The sequence below is a fragment of the Poecile atricapillus genome, chromosome 15 (genome assembly GCF_030490865.1).
Source record: "Poecile atricapillus isolate bPoeAtr1 chromosome 15, bPoeAtr1.hap1, whole genome shotgun sequence".
Taxonomy (NCBI): domain Eukaryota; kingdom Metazoa; phylum Chordata; class Aves; order Passeriformes; family Paridae; genus Poecile; species Poecile atricapillus.
The window spans coordinates 7,732,759-7,749,379 of record NC_081263.1 but is presented as its reverse complement, the minus strand read 5'-3'; the positions used below and the strand labels follow the sequence as shown (position 1 = coordinate 7,749,379).

Here is a 16,621-nt window from a genome sequence, read left to right as displayed (position 1 = left end):
ACATAACGAGGTTTGCGTTAGCGAAGGAAGACAGGAAATAGAGCGTCTTAACTGGAACCTGGCCAGCCCCAGTGCACTGCGGCCCGCAGCCACGTTGCTTTTTTCTTTTCTGTGCATCTTGGAGGCAAACGCTGGGCAGGACCTGGAGAAAATGGGCTCTGTGCTCTGACTGCGTGAGCAGTGCAGGACCAGGGCCTCTTGCCACCCACCACCCAGTAGTGGGTGCGGGATCCCTGTGGTGCTGGTCCCTTGCCCCTAATGAGTGTGGCTCTAAGACCCAGTAATGGCCCCCCCACAGGGCCCCCATTCCCACATAGTGTCTCTAATTTGTATTAAGTATCCCTTCCTCGCAGGCTTTCCTCCTCCCCTCTTTCCCCCTTCTCGTCTCTTTTGTAAGTGAATAATTTATGGCACTTTTCATCTTCCTGGCTGTTGTTCCAGGCAGGCGGCGGTGGGATGCTCTGTGCCCTCCTGACGGCCACTCCCAGGCTGGGTGTGCAGCTCCATCCTTTTCCGGTGCCATGGCAGGCTGGAAATGGGACAGACCCACCCACGAGCTACAGGAACTCAGGTGTGGCAGAACCACTGCCATCACCCATGGAGTCAAAGCAGGCAGGGCAATGGCTGGTGGACCCATGATGGCCCATGGGGCACCAAAGGTCACTGGTGGGACATCACATGGCTGTGTGACACCCACAAGTGCCCAGGCAGGTGGGCAGCAGCTGAGGGAGGGCTGCCCCAAGGCCGGCCAGGAGTCCCATGGCAGCGGGATGTGGGCAGAGCCGGGTGGACCCTGGCCCACTGCATGGTGCGGGGCTGCGGCGAGGTTTCCGTGGGCCGCTGGCTCTTACATAAGCTCATTGTTTCCTGAGTCAAAAGAGGTTTTGTCTCCGCTCTGGAGATGTGACAGGAGGAGGAACAATTTGCCCCATTCATCTTTAACTCTGCTCTGGAGAGTGGTGCGGTGGCCTGCGCCGGCAGAGACGTTAAACCCAACCACTTCCTCGCCGTAAAATCTCCCAGGGAGCAGGTGTTGGAAATCGCCCCTTCCCCTCCTGATCTCCTCAAATCCAGCGCCACAGAAATCAAGGATAATCCAGCAGCCTCTTCAAAATGAAAACGCTGAGCCCTGATTAATTCATTTAATAAGTGACTGATCCCCTCCTCCCCCAGCACCGCGGCCCAAGAAGCCATTTTGCTTCTTGCTCTCCTGGGCTGATGCCGGGGCGATGCCGGGGCTGCAGCACAGGCACAAGGCTGCTCCCACACAGCCACCTCACCAGCCTCACCACGTGTCTTGTCATGGTCTGGCCTCTGCAGAGGGGCCGAAGAGGGCAGCACTGCATGGACCTCGGGGCCTGCTGCCTCTCTTGGGCTCTCCAACCTCACCAGTCTCTCCCTCACAGTGCCAGCGTCTGCTCCACCTCCATGCAGCCCAAGGAGCCCCAGCTCGAGGGGATTAAACAGGAGAACGAAATAGTCCCGTTTTCCAACCGAAAGATCAAACCGGTTAGAAGTGACATTGTTTTTGCAGTTCCATCTGCTTCAATTAGGGCACGGGGGTGGAGCAGGGGGGCTCCCAATTATCCTCATTAGAGGGGCTCCTCGTGCAGCCAAGCTCCAGCCGTGAGCAGGGAGCTCACCAGGCTCGTGCTGGTTGATAATGAATATATTCATGGCTGCACAGCCTGGCCTTGCTCGCCTGCTGCTGCTGGAGCCCTGCTCCTGACATGTGCTTTGGGCACTGCTGGGAGATGTGGAAAACTTCTCCAAGCTCTGGAGCTTGGTAGTTTTTGCCAGAATTGAGTGTAGTCGACACAGCTCCACCACTGCTCAGAATCCTGACACAGCTGCCAAAGCAACGCTGGAGCCTAAATCTGGTCCCAGCACCCAAGGCAGGAGCGCTCCTGCTCCCGCTCCCCCAGGTCCCACTTTGCTGTGGGGTGCTCAGGAATGGCTGGGAGCTGGAGATATCCCAGTAAAACTGCCCAGGGAGCAGCCTCATCCCCATCCCTGTCCCATCCATCCCAACAAGGAGACTGCAGCTCCCTCCTGAGCTCATCTGCATTTTCAAGCTGGCTGAGGCCATTTCCACTCAGACCAAAGGACCCAGCAGTTTGAATTTGTGGTCATTTCTCTTCTCACAGTACTGAGATTAACCCACCACTTTGTATGTGGAGCTCATGGGACAGCATAACGTGTAAAAATGCAGAAATAAGAAAATATCTGTAGCTCATGGGTTTAAAAACATCATTATTTATGTACATCTGTCCTTGTATAAACTAAATTGTTGTTTTTGTAGGTGCTGGGCACTGATATTAGATTCCCATTTAATTTCCTTATCCCACCTGGCAGGTTCCTAGAGACATCTCCCTCTTTGTTTGTAATATCTTTTTCCTGTAGCAAACCCAGGGTTCGTAAATGCAGCAGCATCGGGTGGAAACCTGACATGCAGCTGCTGCTGTGTGTGTTTTGTGTGACACAAAAGAAAACCTGAGACGTGGAGGAATCGGGGCGGTCCAGGTGTCACCCCCAGGATCCTGTCCGGTGTCAGCAGCCAGCGCAGGACTGTCACTGCCTATGGGAATGGGGGGCCAGAGCTGGGGGCTGTGAGGAGGGTGGAGGCGGATGGGCAAGGGCAGAGTGGGATGCCCAGGGTGGAGTAGGGGTACTCAAGGCAGATTAGGGATGTCTGGGATAGATTGGGGATGCTCATAGCAGGTTGAGGATGCTTTTATCCCTGCAGGGGTGCCCAGAAGAGGTTGGGGATGCCCAGGACAGGTTTGGGGGATGTGCAGGATAGGCTGGGGATGCTCAGGGCACCTGCACATTCTTCTCCCAGGTGACGCCTCTCTTGGTGCCCTTGCCTGGCAGGGATTTTGTGCCATGGGGGGCTTCCAGCCCTGCTGGTGCAGGCAGCCATGCCAGGGGCTGCCAAGGAGCTGAGGGAGGAGGTCCCCACCATCATCCTGGCCGCGGCGCCGATTGGCCCAGCGCTGTTGCTGTGGCTGTGCCCAGGCCGATGGCAGGGCCTGGCCTACAGCTCATGCCTCCGTGCATGGGAATAATTCTCCTTAATCCTTCCGAGAGGCATCGCTGGATGAGACTGGAGCCTCCCTCTGGGAGCCCCATCTCCCCTGGCGCAGAGAACAGTGCTGGGGGAGGGACAGCCGCCATCCTGGGCAGGGAGGCCTCTGTGCCCCCGGCCACCTGCCCGCTCCTGCTGGGGCCACAGCCAAGCCAGCATTGCTCCTGCACCCATGCTGAGGGACAGCAAAACCCTGGGGGGCTCAGCACCAGACCAGTGCCCTGGGCCAGGAGGGGTGTGGGGGCAGAATGTGGCCATGCCCCCAACATCCTGCCCCTCCAGATGCAGCAGGAACCTGTGGACGTGGTCTGGGATGCAGCTGCCCACTGCAGCGCCAGCATTGCAAACACTGGGACAGGAGACCGGAGCTCCTTTTGGGGAGGTGGCTTGGGAGGGTGCCCCTGGATAAGTGCTGGCTGCTGAGCCCTTCTGGAGCCCCGCACTCCCTGGCACGGAGAGCTGGGACCAAGGGCTTTTGGCAGGACCCAGCCCCGTGGTGGGGCGGGTGACGCCTGCCACCGGCCCAGAGCACCCGGCACATAAACACCACCCCAGGGATTAGGTCAGCTCTGGTCATCGCTCAGACGAATAAGTGGATCAGCACAAGGGAAAGGAGGGGGAGGGAGCTCTGCCGAGCAGGGAGCTCCAGTAGGGACCTTTTAATTTAGGGGCTCGTGGGGCCAGGAGCTGCCTTGGCGCAGGCGCGAAGCTGGGCAGCGAGCGCTGCCGCCCGTGGCGGGGTGACTGGGGACACGCGGCGGCAGCCCCAGCCGGCCCCACAGTCAGCTTGGATGCCCGAGTGTCCTCAAGTGTGTTTATTTTAAGGGATACAAAGTCCTGGGCCACTGCAGGGTCACCACAGCACTCGCCCAGCCTGGCAGGAAAGTTTCCCGCAGGTGCTGGCAGGGGGAGGAGGAGGGTGGATGGCAGCAGCTGGGCACCATCCTGCCACCCTGCGCCTGCACACCTTTGGACCTGGCGCCCATGTGCCGGGAGCCATCGGCACGGGGCTGCAGCACCCCACAGCCCCAGCCCATTGTCCCACGGTGGCCAGGCCAGGCGCAGGGACGGCCATCTGCTCGTCGCTGCCGACAGCTTCTTTGTTCACCGCCCGGCGCACGCTGGCGCAGGAAGCGGCTCCCACGTGCTTCGCCCTTTCCCTCTCGCGGAGGCACCTAATGAAATAAAGGATTTACTGCGGCGAGGGGGAGGGAAGGGAACAGGCTGAGCAGTTTGAAATGTCGTGCCTGGCCCCAGGGCTGGGCTCCCTGGCCAGGTGCAGGAAGGGTGGGTGCAGGCAGTGCCGGGCTCTCTGCCGCTGCTGGGCTGTTCTTTGGGAGCCGCCATGGTGGGAGCAGGCACAGGCAGGGGGATGGTGCCAGGGCCTGGGGTGTGAATGTAGCCAAGATCTGTGCTCTGTGTCTGTGTGGCACTGGCATTTCCAGGGCCCTGACCTGTTTGTGTGGTGGGGAAAAGGCCTTGCATGTGCTGTGGGGATGGCTCTAGGGCGTGTGGAAACTGGGAACGGGAGTGTCCATGTAGAGTGTAGGTCACTTGGGCTTTGAGTGAGACAGGAAGGACATCGTGCAGCCCCTGTCCCCTCCTTGCAGCAGCATGCCAAGGAGGAGCCTTGCTGTGTAGTGTGCCAGCTGTGAGCAGAGCTCCTAATGTTACTTCCAGGCACCATGGATTCAGGGTTTTCCCACTCCAGTGAGCCCATCATGTGTCATCCCCATGGCCCAGCGCTTTGCAGAGCTGTATGTCCCTTAACCACTGCTGGAACTTCTCACTTCCCACCACACCCAGCCCCAAACTGGGCCAGGAGGATGCAGGGGACCTGGCAGGGAGAGGCAGTGCCCCTTTCTCCTCCCTGCAATGCAAACAGAAACCGAAAAGGACCAAATTCCAAAGTTCTTATTCAAGCCCAAGCACCATGGCCGAGGGCGGAGGCGTGGGGACTGTCACCTGCAAAGGGATGGGTGGCTCGGGCATGGGGCACAGCAGCACCTGGTGTGCTTTGAGGGATGAGGGAGTGGATCCCTGTGACAATGGCCTTGCAGGCTTGCACACCAGCAGTATTTCCAACTGCTGCATCCCAGGGCCCAAAGCGCAGCAGTGCCAGCCTGGCTCCCAGTGGCAACTCAGCCAGCAAGTCAGCCCAGAGCAGCTTCAGGAGGGTGGTCATAGGGTGCCAAGGGAATGACCACACATCCTTCCTTGCAGATGACTCCTCATCAGAGAGCTGCAGTGGGAATGGCTCCTCCACCCTGAACCCCTCCACCTCCAGCAGCACTCAGGGCGACAGCGCCTTCCCCGAAATGAACGGCAATGGCACCGCAGCCCCCATGGACTTCACCGCCTCTGCTGACGACCAGCCCATCAACCTTTGCGACAAGCTCACACCTGCCCACATCACCCCTTCCTACCAGTCTGACAGCTGCAGTGCCGACGGGCTGCGCAGCAGGGTCAAGTACGGGGTGAAGACCACAGCAGAGGTATGGCCTGGGATGGTCTGGGAGAGCCAGGGACATGCCCCACGCCCCTGCTGCCCCAGAGCTGGGCACTGCAGAGGGCTCACCTCACCCCTGACCAGCTGCACCACAGCCACCATGTGAGGAGGAGCCCATTCATGCTGGGTCAAGCAGTGTTTCCCACAGGATCAGGCAGAGCTGTGACCCCACCAGCGAGAGCTGCCATTAGGCCACCAGGTTATCACAGGCTCGCTGAAGCCACCATGCTCCCCCCTGCCCAAAGCAGGCAGGAGGTGACACGCAGAGGACCCTGGCCATGGGTTCATCTCCCTGGGTTGCATGGGGGCCTTCGGGAGAGGGGACAGACATAGTGAGACAAGGAGAAAGGGCAGGTGCATGAGGTGAGAGCTGCTGGTGGTAACCCCTGTCTCCTCTCAGTCCCCCCCGTACAGCTCTGGCAGCTATGACTCCATCAAGACGGAGGTGAGCGGCTGCCCCGAGGACCTGACTGTCGGCAGGGCCCCCACAGCTGATGAAGATGATGATGACCACGACGACCATGAAGACAATGATAAGATCAATGACTCAGAGGGGATGGACCCAGAGAGGCTAAAGGCCTTCAATGTAAGGAGAGCTCCACAGGGAGGGCGAGCCCACCTGCCTTCTGTTTCGGGGTTCCCACCAACTGTCTTCTCATTTGCAGATGTTCGTGCGCCTTTTTGTGGATGAGAACCTGGACCGGATGGTTCCCATCTCCAAGCAGCCCAAGGAGAAGATTCAGGCCATCATTGAGTCCTGCAGCCGGCAGTTCCCCGAGTTCCAGGAGCGGGCACGCAAGCGCATCCGCACCTACCTCAAGTCCTGCCGTCGCATGAAGAAGAATGGGATGGAGATGGTGAGTGGCCCCCCCCAGCGCCCTGCCCCTCGTCCCAGTGCCCAGGGCAGCACTGAGCATTCTCTCTGCTTGTGTTCCTGCAGACCAGGCCCACGCCGCCTCACCTAACCTCAGCCATGGCAGAGAACATCCTGGCCGCTGCCTGCGAGAGCGAAACGCGGAAAGCAGCCAAGAGGATGCGGCTGGAGATCTACCAGACCTCCCAGGTATGGTGCTGGCAGCTGGGGGTGAGCGAGGAACAGAACTGGCAGTGTCCTATGGGAGGGGTCAAAAGTCTTTCTGAAAGTCTGAGGGGCTGCAGAACAGAACCCCGTGGTGTGTCCTGAGATTTGGGCCAATGGAGATGGGAATGCTGGTTTGGGTTGGCCACACTGCAGCTGCAGGACACCCTGCAGGGCACCCTGTACTGTCCATCCTGCTGGCCACAGAGGCCAGCCAGGCTCCTTGCTGGAGCAGGTCTGTGTTTCCCCTGTGCAGGATGAACCGATTGCCCTAGACAAGCAGCACTCCAGAGACTCCACAGCCATCACCCACTCCTCCTACTCACTGCCAGCTTCATCTTACTCCCAAGACCCGGTCTACATCAATGGAAGCCTGAACTACAGCTACCGTGGCTATGGGTCCCTGGGGGGCAGCCTGCAGCCCCCCGCATCCCTCCAGACGGGCAACCACAGTAATGGTAAGTGGCTGTGCCAGGGGCACGGGGAGCCCACCCTGGCATTGCCTCTGCCCCGTGCCTGGGCAGTGCACCAGGGGCTCCTGGCATCCACTGCTGTGGGGTTGGGCTGGTTGCTGGAGGAGAGGAAGGAGCTGCTCCCACAGAGCCCAGTCATGGCAGCACCTCTCCCACTGCTGCACAGAGCTGCTCCAAAATCTCCTCTTGTCCCTTCTGTCTGGCAGGCAGCTCTGCTGATGTCATCAGCAGGTGGTTGGTTAATTGTTGAACTGCTCTTGGAAGGACGGTTTGGGTGGCACTGGTGGAGGGAAGGAGTGTCACATATAAAAAAAAGGAGAATCTGTACCAGATTCTCTGTTAATTATTAACAGGGGCGGCACCTATCACTGCTCTGATCTCCTGCTGGTATGAGCCGTTCCGCTCTCAGAGATGGGGACAAGGTGGGGGGCACAGCCACAGCTCAGGAGGGCTCTGAGGGGCTGAGGACTGCCTGGGAACAGTTGAGAAAACAGGACTGATGCTGCAGGGCAGGAAGGCTGAAGGAGAGCATAGGCAGAACTTGAGATTAGGAGCAAATGAACAGAGCAGAGTATCCTGGGCCGGAGCAGGGGACACAGGAGGGATCCAAGCTGGTGACTCACTCACACCTGGAGTGAGAGGTAGTGGATGAGACTAAGTGTTCCCTCTGCCTCTGTCCTGCAGCAGTGGTTGCAGGAGGGGCTGGATCCCTTGCCAGTCCTTGTCCAGTCCTTCTGCAATCCCTGGGTTACCATCGCCTGTCCTGGTGTGCTCTGGGCTCCTGCCCCAGCCCACCCCGACGGGAGCCAGGATTTGGAAGGATGTGATTTCCGGAGGCCTGAGAGATGCCTGTCTGGGATTAACTCTTATCATCCCTTCCTAATGCTTCTTAACCCTGAATAAAGATCCTGTCCCGGCCTCCAGCTGCTGAGACCTAATCCTCACAGCAATGGTTCCTCCCCAGAACAGCACAGGCACCCGGTCCCCCACTGCTGGGCACCCTCCTTTGGCTCTTCCGTGTCAGACAGTGAACGTGCACAGAGGTTCTTGAGCAGTCCCAGGAACAGCAAACAGGCCCAGGGTGCAGCACCCAGCAGCACCTCTCTTTCTTTCTTTCTAGAGGATTTTTAAACCTCTCTTTTGCAGCTGTGTTTTTTGCAAGCTCTTGCCCAGTCCTTCAGAGGGAAGAGCACTCTGCAAGGAGCTGCATCTTCTCCTCCCTTTGAGCAGAGGCCCCACAGGGCTTTGCTGCCCAGAAGTGTCTTCACCCTCCATCCCCCACCTCAGGCAGTTCTTGCTCAAGCCCACATCCCTGCTCCCAGCTCCTTCCCCCTTGGTGAGCCGGGAAACAGGCTCAGTTTACTGCTGCCTTTTCTGTCCAGTGAAATTGCTTTCGCATGAGAGCCTCCTCCTTCTCCTCCTCCTCCTTCTCCTCCTCCTCCCCCGCTTTGAAGCTCTGGTTCTCTTGGCATGGAACTCTTTTGCTGGTGCTGCTCCTCCCGCAGCTCCAGCATTGCTTTCCTTGAATGCTTTCCATTCCACCCAGGGCGATGAGCTCCCCTCCCTGCCACCATCACCAGTGGCACCCACCTGGACTTGGGGGTAGCTGAACTCTCCCATCCCAGTTTGCAAACAGCCACAGCACCCAGTCCTTGCTCTGTGTCCATGGTGTCCCATGGCTGTGTCAGGCCACCCAGCAGGAGCAGCCATCCCAAAGCCTTCCTCCAGCATCACCAACAGCTCCAGCCGCCTGTGCCACTTCAGCTCACAGCCCAGGGATTAGTTCAGTGTATTCTCTCCTTCCCTCCAGGCTGCAGCCTCGCCAGCCTCCTCTCCCTGACTATCACATTTCTAGTACATCTCTTGGATTTTCTCATTTCCAATTGATAGTGTGTTTCTTGCTCTTTGTTTTGCTTCTCTTGCTTAGTCCAACATGAAGCTAAGTCCACTTTTTCCCCTGCCTTTACCTGCTGGGGTCACTTGTCAAGATAAACCAGGGAAGCACAATCCATATGAGATTTTACTCCCCATATGCAGAGGGAAAACCAGAACCTGGAAGGCAATTTTGATGGTGCAGGTGCCAACAGGAGCTGGCTTACCTCCCAGCAGACCCTCTCTGCACAGAGCTGTGGAACAGGCTGCAGGGATTTTTGTCATGTTGGCTCTGAGACATCTTTATAGAATCTCAGAATTGTTTGTTTGGAAAAAGCCTTAAGCTGACTTCACTCCAATCCCCTGCCACAGGCAGGGTAGAGAGGGTTGCTCCAAGCCCCATCCAACCTGCCCTTGAACACTTCCAGGAATGGGGCAGCCACAGCTTCTCTGGGCAGCCTGTGCCAGGGCCTCACCACCCTCACAGGGAAGAATTTCTTCCCAATATCCCATATAAGCCTGCCTTCTGTGAGGGTGAAGTTGTTTCCCCTTTTACTGTCACTCCACACGCTTGTCCAAAGTACCTCTGCAGCTCTCTTGGAGCCCCTTTAGGCACTGGAATGAGCTCTGAGGTTTCCCTGGAGCCTTCTCTTCACCAGGCTGAATAGCCCCAATTCCCTCAGCCTGTTCCCCTGCCAGAGGTGCTCCAGCCTTTGGAGCATCTCTGTGGTCTCCTCTGAACTTGCATTCCTGTTGCAGAGGCAGTGAGTGGCTGCTCTGGTGTCTGTGGGAGCAGGAGCTCCTCATGTTATCTGGGGCACTGTGGGGACCTTTCAAGTGCTGCAAAGGTCTGGAATCACAGCAGGATGAGCATAGGAAAGGTTGCTGTGCCTGAGCTTCCCTCTCACTTTCCCTTGGCAGGTCCAACCGATCTCAGCATGAAAGGTGGGGCCTCCAGCACAGCCCCCTCCAACAGCACCAGCCGGGGCATGCAGGCGGCCCAGCTCAGCCCCACGGAGATCAGCGCCGTGCGGCAGCTCATCGCCGGATACCGGGAGTCAGCGGCATTCCTGCTCCGCTCTGCAGACGAACTGGAAAACCTCATTTTACAGCAGAACTGACTCCCCGTGTCTGCATCGCTCCTCGGTCGACAAGACAATTTATACCTGCTAGAAGGAGGCTCCCGGCGGTGTCCTGCTCAGGACCACCATCGTCCTCCCGCCACGCGGTGGGCACATGTAGTTTTAGAAGGTGGGATCCAAAAGACCTGTTTTCTTTTACACTCCAAGCACCTGGGACTTCAGGCACAAGGACACGTTTTGGAACCGTACCAACACCCGTGCCTCCGACCGACCAGAAGCCAACCCTGCAGCTTGGAAGGATGTGGGACTCTGAAGGGCAGAAGGGAGCCTGGGGAGGTTTGGGGCTGCAGATGTATTTAGAATAACCTTTGTGGACCCAAATGTTAGATTCCCATCCCTGGATAATTTCCAAGTCTTAGGTGAGCTGAATCACATATTTATTGAGAAATGGACCCTCCTCTCCCCTTAGTAATTTATTTTTCTGAAAATGGATTCTTTTGAGTTTGTACAGATTGCCAGTTTTTTGTCTGTCTGATCAGAAGGAATTTATTCCTGTGAAATAACACATTCCATATCACTACACTACTAATTTCCAGGCAGCTCTGCCTGTTTCTCTGGTGAACCCTTGTCCCACAGGGAGCAAGTTTGCCATCCAGTCCTTGACATCGAGGCTGCTCAGCCTCCAGTGAGCGTAGGTGGGAGCTGAACAGCAGCGCAAGCGTCCTGCTTAGGCCTTTGTTCTAAGGGGTCCCGTAGCAGCAGTGGGGTCTGAACCTCCCGCAGAGACTCGGCAAGCTCAGCAGACCTCCGGCTGGAAGGACATCTCGCACTCATTAAAGTCATTGCAGATAAGAGAAGGAAGGAAGAAAGGAAGGAGATAACTGAGAAACACTGTCTTGCAGTCGCCATCCGTACTCTACCTCACACTCCATTGTGGGCTTCTTCCAGGACTGGCGGCGCCGGTCCTGGGGGACAGCGAGTGTTGCAGACATGGGGATCGTGCGAGGAGGCTGGAACCTCCGGCTGGGGTCCTGCTGCGCCCGGCCGCGCGCTCCGCTCCGTCCGCAGCCAGCCCCGGGGGAGCACCGGGGGATGAACCGCCCGGGACCCGCGGGGGTGTGAGGCAGGGCAGCCCCAGGGCTCACCCCAGAGGTGAGCTGGAGTGGTGACCGCCCTCTTCTGTGGGAGAGACGGGCAGCACTGAGCAGCAGAACTGACAAAGTCCTCTCCGGGGCCCAGGATCCTTCCCCCTCCCTGCTCACAGTCCTGGAACAAGCCCACAGTTCCCAAAGTGTGGAAGAACCGTAGTCCGATGACCATTCTGCCCTGTTTCCACCCCCCCACAACGATGCACTTCGTTTTGCTCAGTGCAATACCTACTGCCAGTGCTGCTAACCCAGGGACCTCGCTCCGGCCAGGGGTGCTGAGCCCAGCCCAGCAATGCAACGTGCTCTGGAGCTGTGCAGAGACCAGCGAGGGTCCCGCTGCTCCCTGTCCCCCGCAGCCCCCCCTCTTGGCTGAAGCCCACACACCATGAGATAGAAATTTGAGAAGTGTAAAGCTATTTTGTAGGTAGAAACTTTCTTGCTTTGGAGCCAGTTTTTATCTTAATTTTTGGCCACTCGGAGCCAGCGGCCAGGGGCTGCTGCTCCAGGGGCCAACGCTGGTGGCACAGGCTTGAGCAGCCGCTGGTCCGGCCAGGAGCAGGCCCGGGCAGTTCCCCTGTACCCTCTGTACCCCATGATGCTCCACACACTGGAAGAGAAGCAAAACTTTACCCCGCTCTTAGTCTCAGAACAGAAAAAGCTGCTGGCTCCTGAGGCCAGGTGTGCCTGGCCCCACAGCAGAAGGGATCAACCATTGCATTGACTGTTTTCCCCAAACCTTAAACTTTCCGTAGCATTTGGAGAAAAGGGACCCAGCCCCTCGCTGCAGGGTGCAGCTGAGGGGTCAGTGCAGAGACGAGGTGATGGTGGCTCTCAGACCTGAGCCCGTGCTGGAACCGGGAGCATCGTGGCACACCCAGCCCCTCCTGCCCGCAGCAGCGGAGCGTGGGGAGGGGGCCCCGGAGACACCAGCCCCCAGCCAGGGCTCAGACTTAACACTTTCCCCAGCACTTCACAAGCCTGCTTGGTTTGTCCACTGCATCCTCCCATACTTGGAATTTATGTAAATATTTATTTTTGTGTGAATACCATGAAGTAACAAACCTTTGACAAAATCTGTAACCGCAGCCATTTGTGAAAGTCTTACCGTTCAGGCAGGAGAGGCAGAGACAATCGCTGTCCCGGGATTCTCCCTGTCCGTGGTCTCCCACCCACGCCGGTGCCTCCTGCCTCGGCAGAGGCAGCAGAACCTTTAGCCATAAGTTTGCCATCAGTTTGTACCGAAACAGAGGTAGCCCGGGGGCACACGGACAGACCACCAACAGCCACAGTTGGGTTAAGTTTTATTTATCCAAGTCATTCCTGATCACCTCTGAACCTGTCTCGGCACATGTGGAAGTTCAGGAGCTCTCACACATGGTCAAACTGCTGTAGAGGACACCGAGGCCGCGTCGCGAAGGAGGGTGCCCAACACCACCCTGATGTTCATAACCTGCAGCTGAATGGTACAGACTCAGATTCCCAAAGCCCTGCTGACAGCCACATCTGGGACAAGTTGTGAAACAAACAGGATTGACTCCGAATTTCTGTCAGGGATCTTTTTTTTTTTTTCTTTCTTTTTTTTTTTCTTTTTTCTTTTTTTTTGTGAGCCACAGCGTTCTGGTTCCTTTGGCATGAGCTCCACAGACATCTCCGTGCTCTGCAGCTGCTCCGTGCTCCACCGTGGCTCCCTGTGCTCCAGGACTGTTCACAGCCACATTCCTGTGCTCTCACTGGGCAGGACGGGGTCAGGAATTGCTAGTCCAGGTTCTCAACAAGAAGGAACAAGCAGGAGCAGAATACACCGGCTTCCCAGATATCTGAGAGGTGGAAGGAGAATGCTGGGTTAGCGAATGGTCTGGATGGTCTTGGGTTTGGTTAAGAAAAGCTGATCACTGGTCGAAAAAAGAGATTTTTTATTTTTATTTTTTTTTAATTTAATTTTATTTCAACACACCCATCCTGCCCTGGATGTGCAGTTCCCATGACACTGTTTCTCTATGGGAGAACGTCCCCGGGGTTGTGAGCAGATAAAACTTGTACCTCCCCAATCCCAAGGGCCACTTCCCTCCTGGAGCGGCCGTCGGATTTAGTACCAGTTCATGAAAAAAAAAAAAATGCTGCTTTGAACTCAGAGGGTTAATATACTTTTGATTTGTAATTTTTTGTAAAACTTTTTACAAGGTAGCATAGTATTTCTCCAGACACCAACTACAATCCGTCCATGGTCTGATTTTTATATAATTTAGTGGTGCTTTAGAAACTTTTGTTCGGTTGTTTCGGAGCTGCAGAGCTCAGTTCTTCGCCTGTATCTACCTAAGACCAATGTGAACCTTTGTATTTTTGCTCCTAATTTTGGACTCAGTGAAAGTGTACTGTTTACATGTACAGAACTCCCGACCCCGTGTGTTCTGCCAGACCTGCTGTTGAAGAGGAAGCTGCCCCTCACCCAGTTCGTCTGCTTAACCCAGCCACAGCCTCACCCACCCACCGCCACGCGCCCGCCCCGAGGGACACCCCACCCACCCCAGACACCCTTTAAAGCAATTTTGGGTTTTGCACAAGCTGTTGTACTTTTTTTTTTTTTTCCTTCCTAGTTGTACGGATCGGCTGCAATTCCAATCGGGAGCTGATCCAGAGCTCTGAAGCACCAGATCTGGGCAGTGCTGCTGCCTCCCCATCCTCCTCCTCCTCCTCCCACACAGGCGGGAGGGCGGCGCTGCCCGTAGGGTCCAGCTGATGTAGGGGAGCAGTGGAGGGAGCAGGGGGAAAACACTCTGCAGAATTGGGAATATTTTAGGGAAGGGGGTGAGCTCGCCCAAGCCAGCCGCTGGCTTGGGGAGGAGGGTGGGAGCTCAGTCCCACGGGAGGCTCCCAGCGAGGCAGAAGAGGCTCTTTGGGAAGCTGGTGCTTTCCCGAGGGCTCAGATAGAAAGCGTATGGCACTTAATCCAGCTTCTAAGGTGACACTTTATTGCTTAATCAATTGATTCCTTTGGAAATGATATTTTTGCAGATAGGCACCTATGCAACTTCATGTGGCTCTTAAGCAGATGAGCACTTCCTCCTCAACGAGCTTGATAAGAGTTATTTGTGTTATATACTGTGGATTTTTCCAGTAAATGTGGCTTAATATTTTAATTCTTAGAATGTGTGTCTATTATATATGTGATGCAACTTAATTCTGTTCTGTTTGTGGAATGATTAGCACAGGCCAACTCCCTGTCCCCTCACTTAACAAAGACCAATGAGCTGTTAATCGAGCTGTTATCTCCATGGTATTACTTGCTAAATGCACTGATTTCATAAGTATGTGGAATCCTTTTTTTTTTCTTTTGAATCTGTATATCATATATAAGACTGAATCTACTTAATAAACACTGTATAACAAAAAGGGCTTTCTCCTCCACTGTCGAGCCCCGCTGGGTGCTGCTGGCCCCAGTGCTGCCCCTCGCCCCAGACCGTGTGCGAGAGGTCGGTGCCATCAGTCACCAGAGCGGGATCTAAATTTAGGTGTTAAAAGGAAGAAAAAAAAACAAAACAAAAACAAACCAAAACATCTCTCAGTCCTGTTGACATAAGCTGTGCTTTCCATTCCGTAACAGACAGCGTGGGTACCAGAGAGAGCAGTGGCAGCACTCAAAAAGGGGGCAAGGCACCAGTTTTATGCTTAACTTATATTTTGACAAAATTAATTTTGTGAAGTGTCTGGTTTTTGTGAGAAAAAAAAAGAAAAAAAGAAAAAAAAAAGTTTTCATTGAAGTTTGTGCAAAGTTCTCCCTCATGGAAAATACTGATTTTTCGTTATCAGCTTTATTCACTAAGTATAATAAACCTTTGCATCCATAAACGTTCCTCTTCAAGCGCTGTATAGATACCATCTCCTGTTTGATCGTCAGGAGACCCAGCGGGTCCAAGGGGTTTGCAGCTTCCATGGAAATGCAGCTGCCCGGGGGTGTGGGGATGCTGGCGGGGCAGGCAGCTGGGCTGCTCCTTCCCGGGATTTGCCGCGGGGAGCGAGGCCGGGAGGAGCCGCCCGAATGTTTGTGTTTGTAAACGATCACCTGGGGCTGCACATCCCCAATGGAGCACGCACAGGATCCATTCCTGTGGCCCTGACACCCTCGGGTCTATGAGTGAGCCTCTGGCTGAGCTTTGCTTCCAGATTTCCGAGGGAGCACGGGATGGGTGGGCAGTGCCGGGCCACACCGGCTGGCATCACCTGCTGAGGCTTCCACAGCCCCTGGCCGGACTGGCTCAGGATGTCCCCATGCCTGCAGGTGGCCCCGCCGAGCACGGCACAGCCGGAGCCAAACAGCAGCCGGGCTGGCACTGAGAAAATCTGTTATTTGGCACACAGATAGCAGAAAAAGGAAAAAAAAGGGGAAAAAAAGTGTATTGCTCTTTGTGAAATTCTGATGTTTAATGGGTTTTACTCTTGAAACACCCAAGCTCCCCTATTCCAGAGGTAGCTAATCCTGATGCCATCACCCCCCACCCCAATAAAACAGGGAAGGATTAAATACTGAGTTTTAAAGCTTGGCTAAGTAACAACTCCACTCATTTTTTGCATTCCCCATATTTAGATTACTCAAGTATTCGGTGTGCAGACAGCCTGCCAGAGTCAAAACATCAATGAACCACCAAAAACGATAAAAGCCTTTTTTCACCCCAAATGCTGGTGCCAGACCATCTGCTGGCCCAGCCCCGGCTCCTGTGCGAGGCCACCGCTGCCGTTCTGCAATGGCAGCGCTGTGGAATGCCAGGAAGTCAGGAATTGTGTCACCACAGGGATCTCGGCACTCCCACAGCCCCAGGCAGGAGATCCCTGCTTGCCCTACAGACGTGTAACATCATGCTATTTCCTTACTGCCCAGAAAAGAGAAAGAACTCGGCCGTAAAGCGAGTTTTCAAGTAGTTTCAATAAATTGTAATTGGTATCACATTTATGCTCCTGAGAAACATTTTTAGATGCATTTATCCAACAATGAGGGCAGTAACAACAGGACCTGGCCTGACACTGGGAAAATACTCAGTGCTGCTGCCCACAGGCATCACCCCAGCAGGGCAGGGATCCCCTGTGACTGTGGGGGGGCCCCACAGAGTCCCACAACCCTGCCGTGGCCCTCAGAGCCTTCAGCGTGTCCATTCCCAAGAGCCTCACGGCAGCTCTGCAGGAGCTGCACCATCTTCAGGGCTCTCCAAGTGCATAAAACCAGATTTAACAAAGCCAAGCAGCAATACAGCCCCTCCCCTTAGTGACTTGAGCAGAGCTCTGGAACAGCTGCAGTTAAAAGAGAGGAAAGGAAAAGCCACATTGCCTTAGAACGGAGGAGGATTTCAGAAAAAGGACTGGAACCACACAAGCAGATTTT

General features: G+C 55.6%; 1 protein-coding gene across 4 annotated transcripts in view; it reads left to right on the top strand.

Annotated features, from left to right (window-relative positions):
- NOL4L (nucleolar protein 4 like) overlaps positions 1-15,092 on the top strand; it is a 63,729-nt gene extending 48,637 nt beyond the window's left edge. For all 4 annotated transcript variants that reach the window (XM_058850716.1, XM_058850718.1, XM_058850717.1 and 1 more), the window contains 6 exons: positions 5,312-5,583; positions 5,998-6,183; positions 6,263-6,454; positions 6,538-6,660; positions 6,932-7,133; positions 9,942-15,092. In XM_058850716.1, the coding sequence (XP_058706699.1) occupies positions 5,312-5,583; positions 5,998-6,183; positions 6,263-6,454; positions 6,538-6,660; positions 6,932-7,133; positions 9,942-10,141 (1,175 nt within the window). In that variant the 3' untranslated portion in view covers positions 10,142-15,092. The remainder of the gene's footprint in view (positions 1-5,311; positions 5,584-5,997; positions 6,184-6,262; positions 6,455-6,537; positions 6,661-6,931; positions 7,134-9,941) is intronic.
- The last annotated feature ends 1,529 nt before the right edge of the window (positions 15,093-16,621 follow it).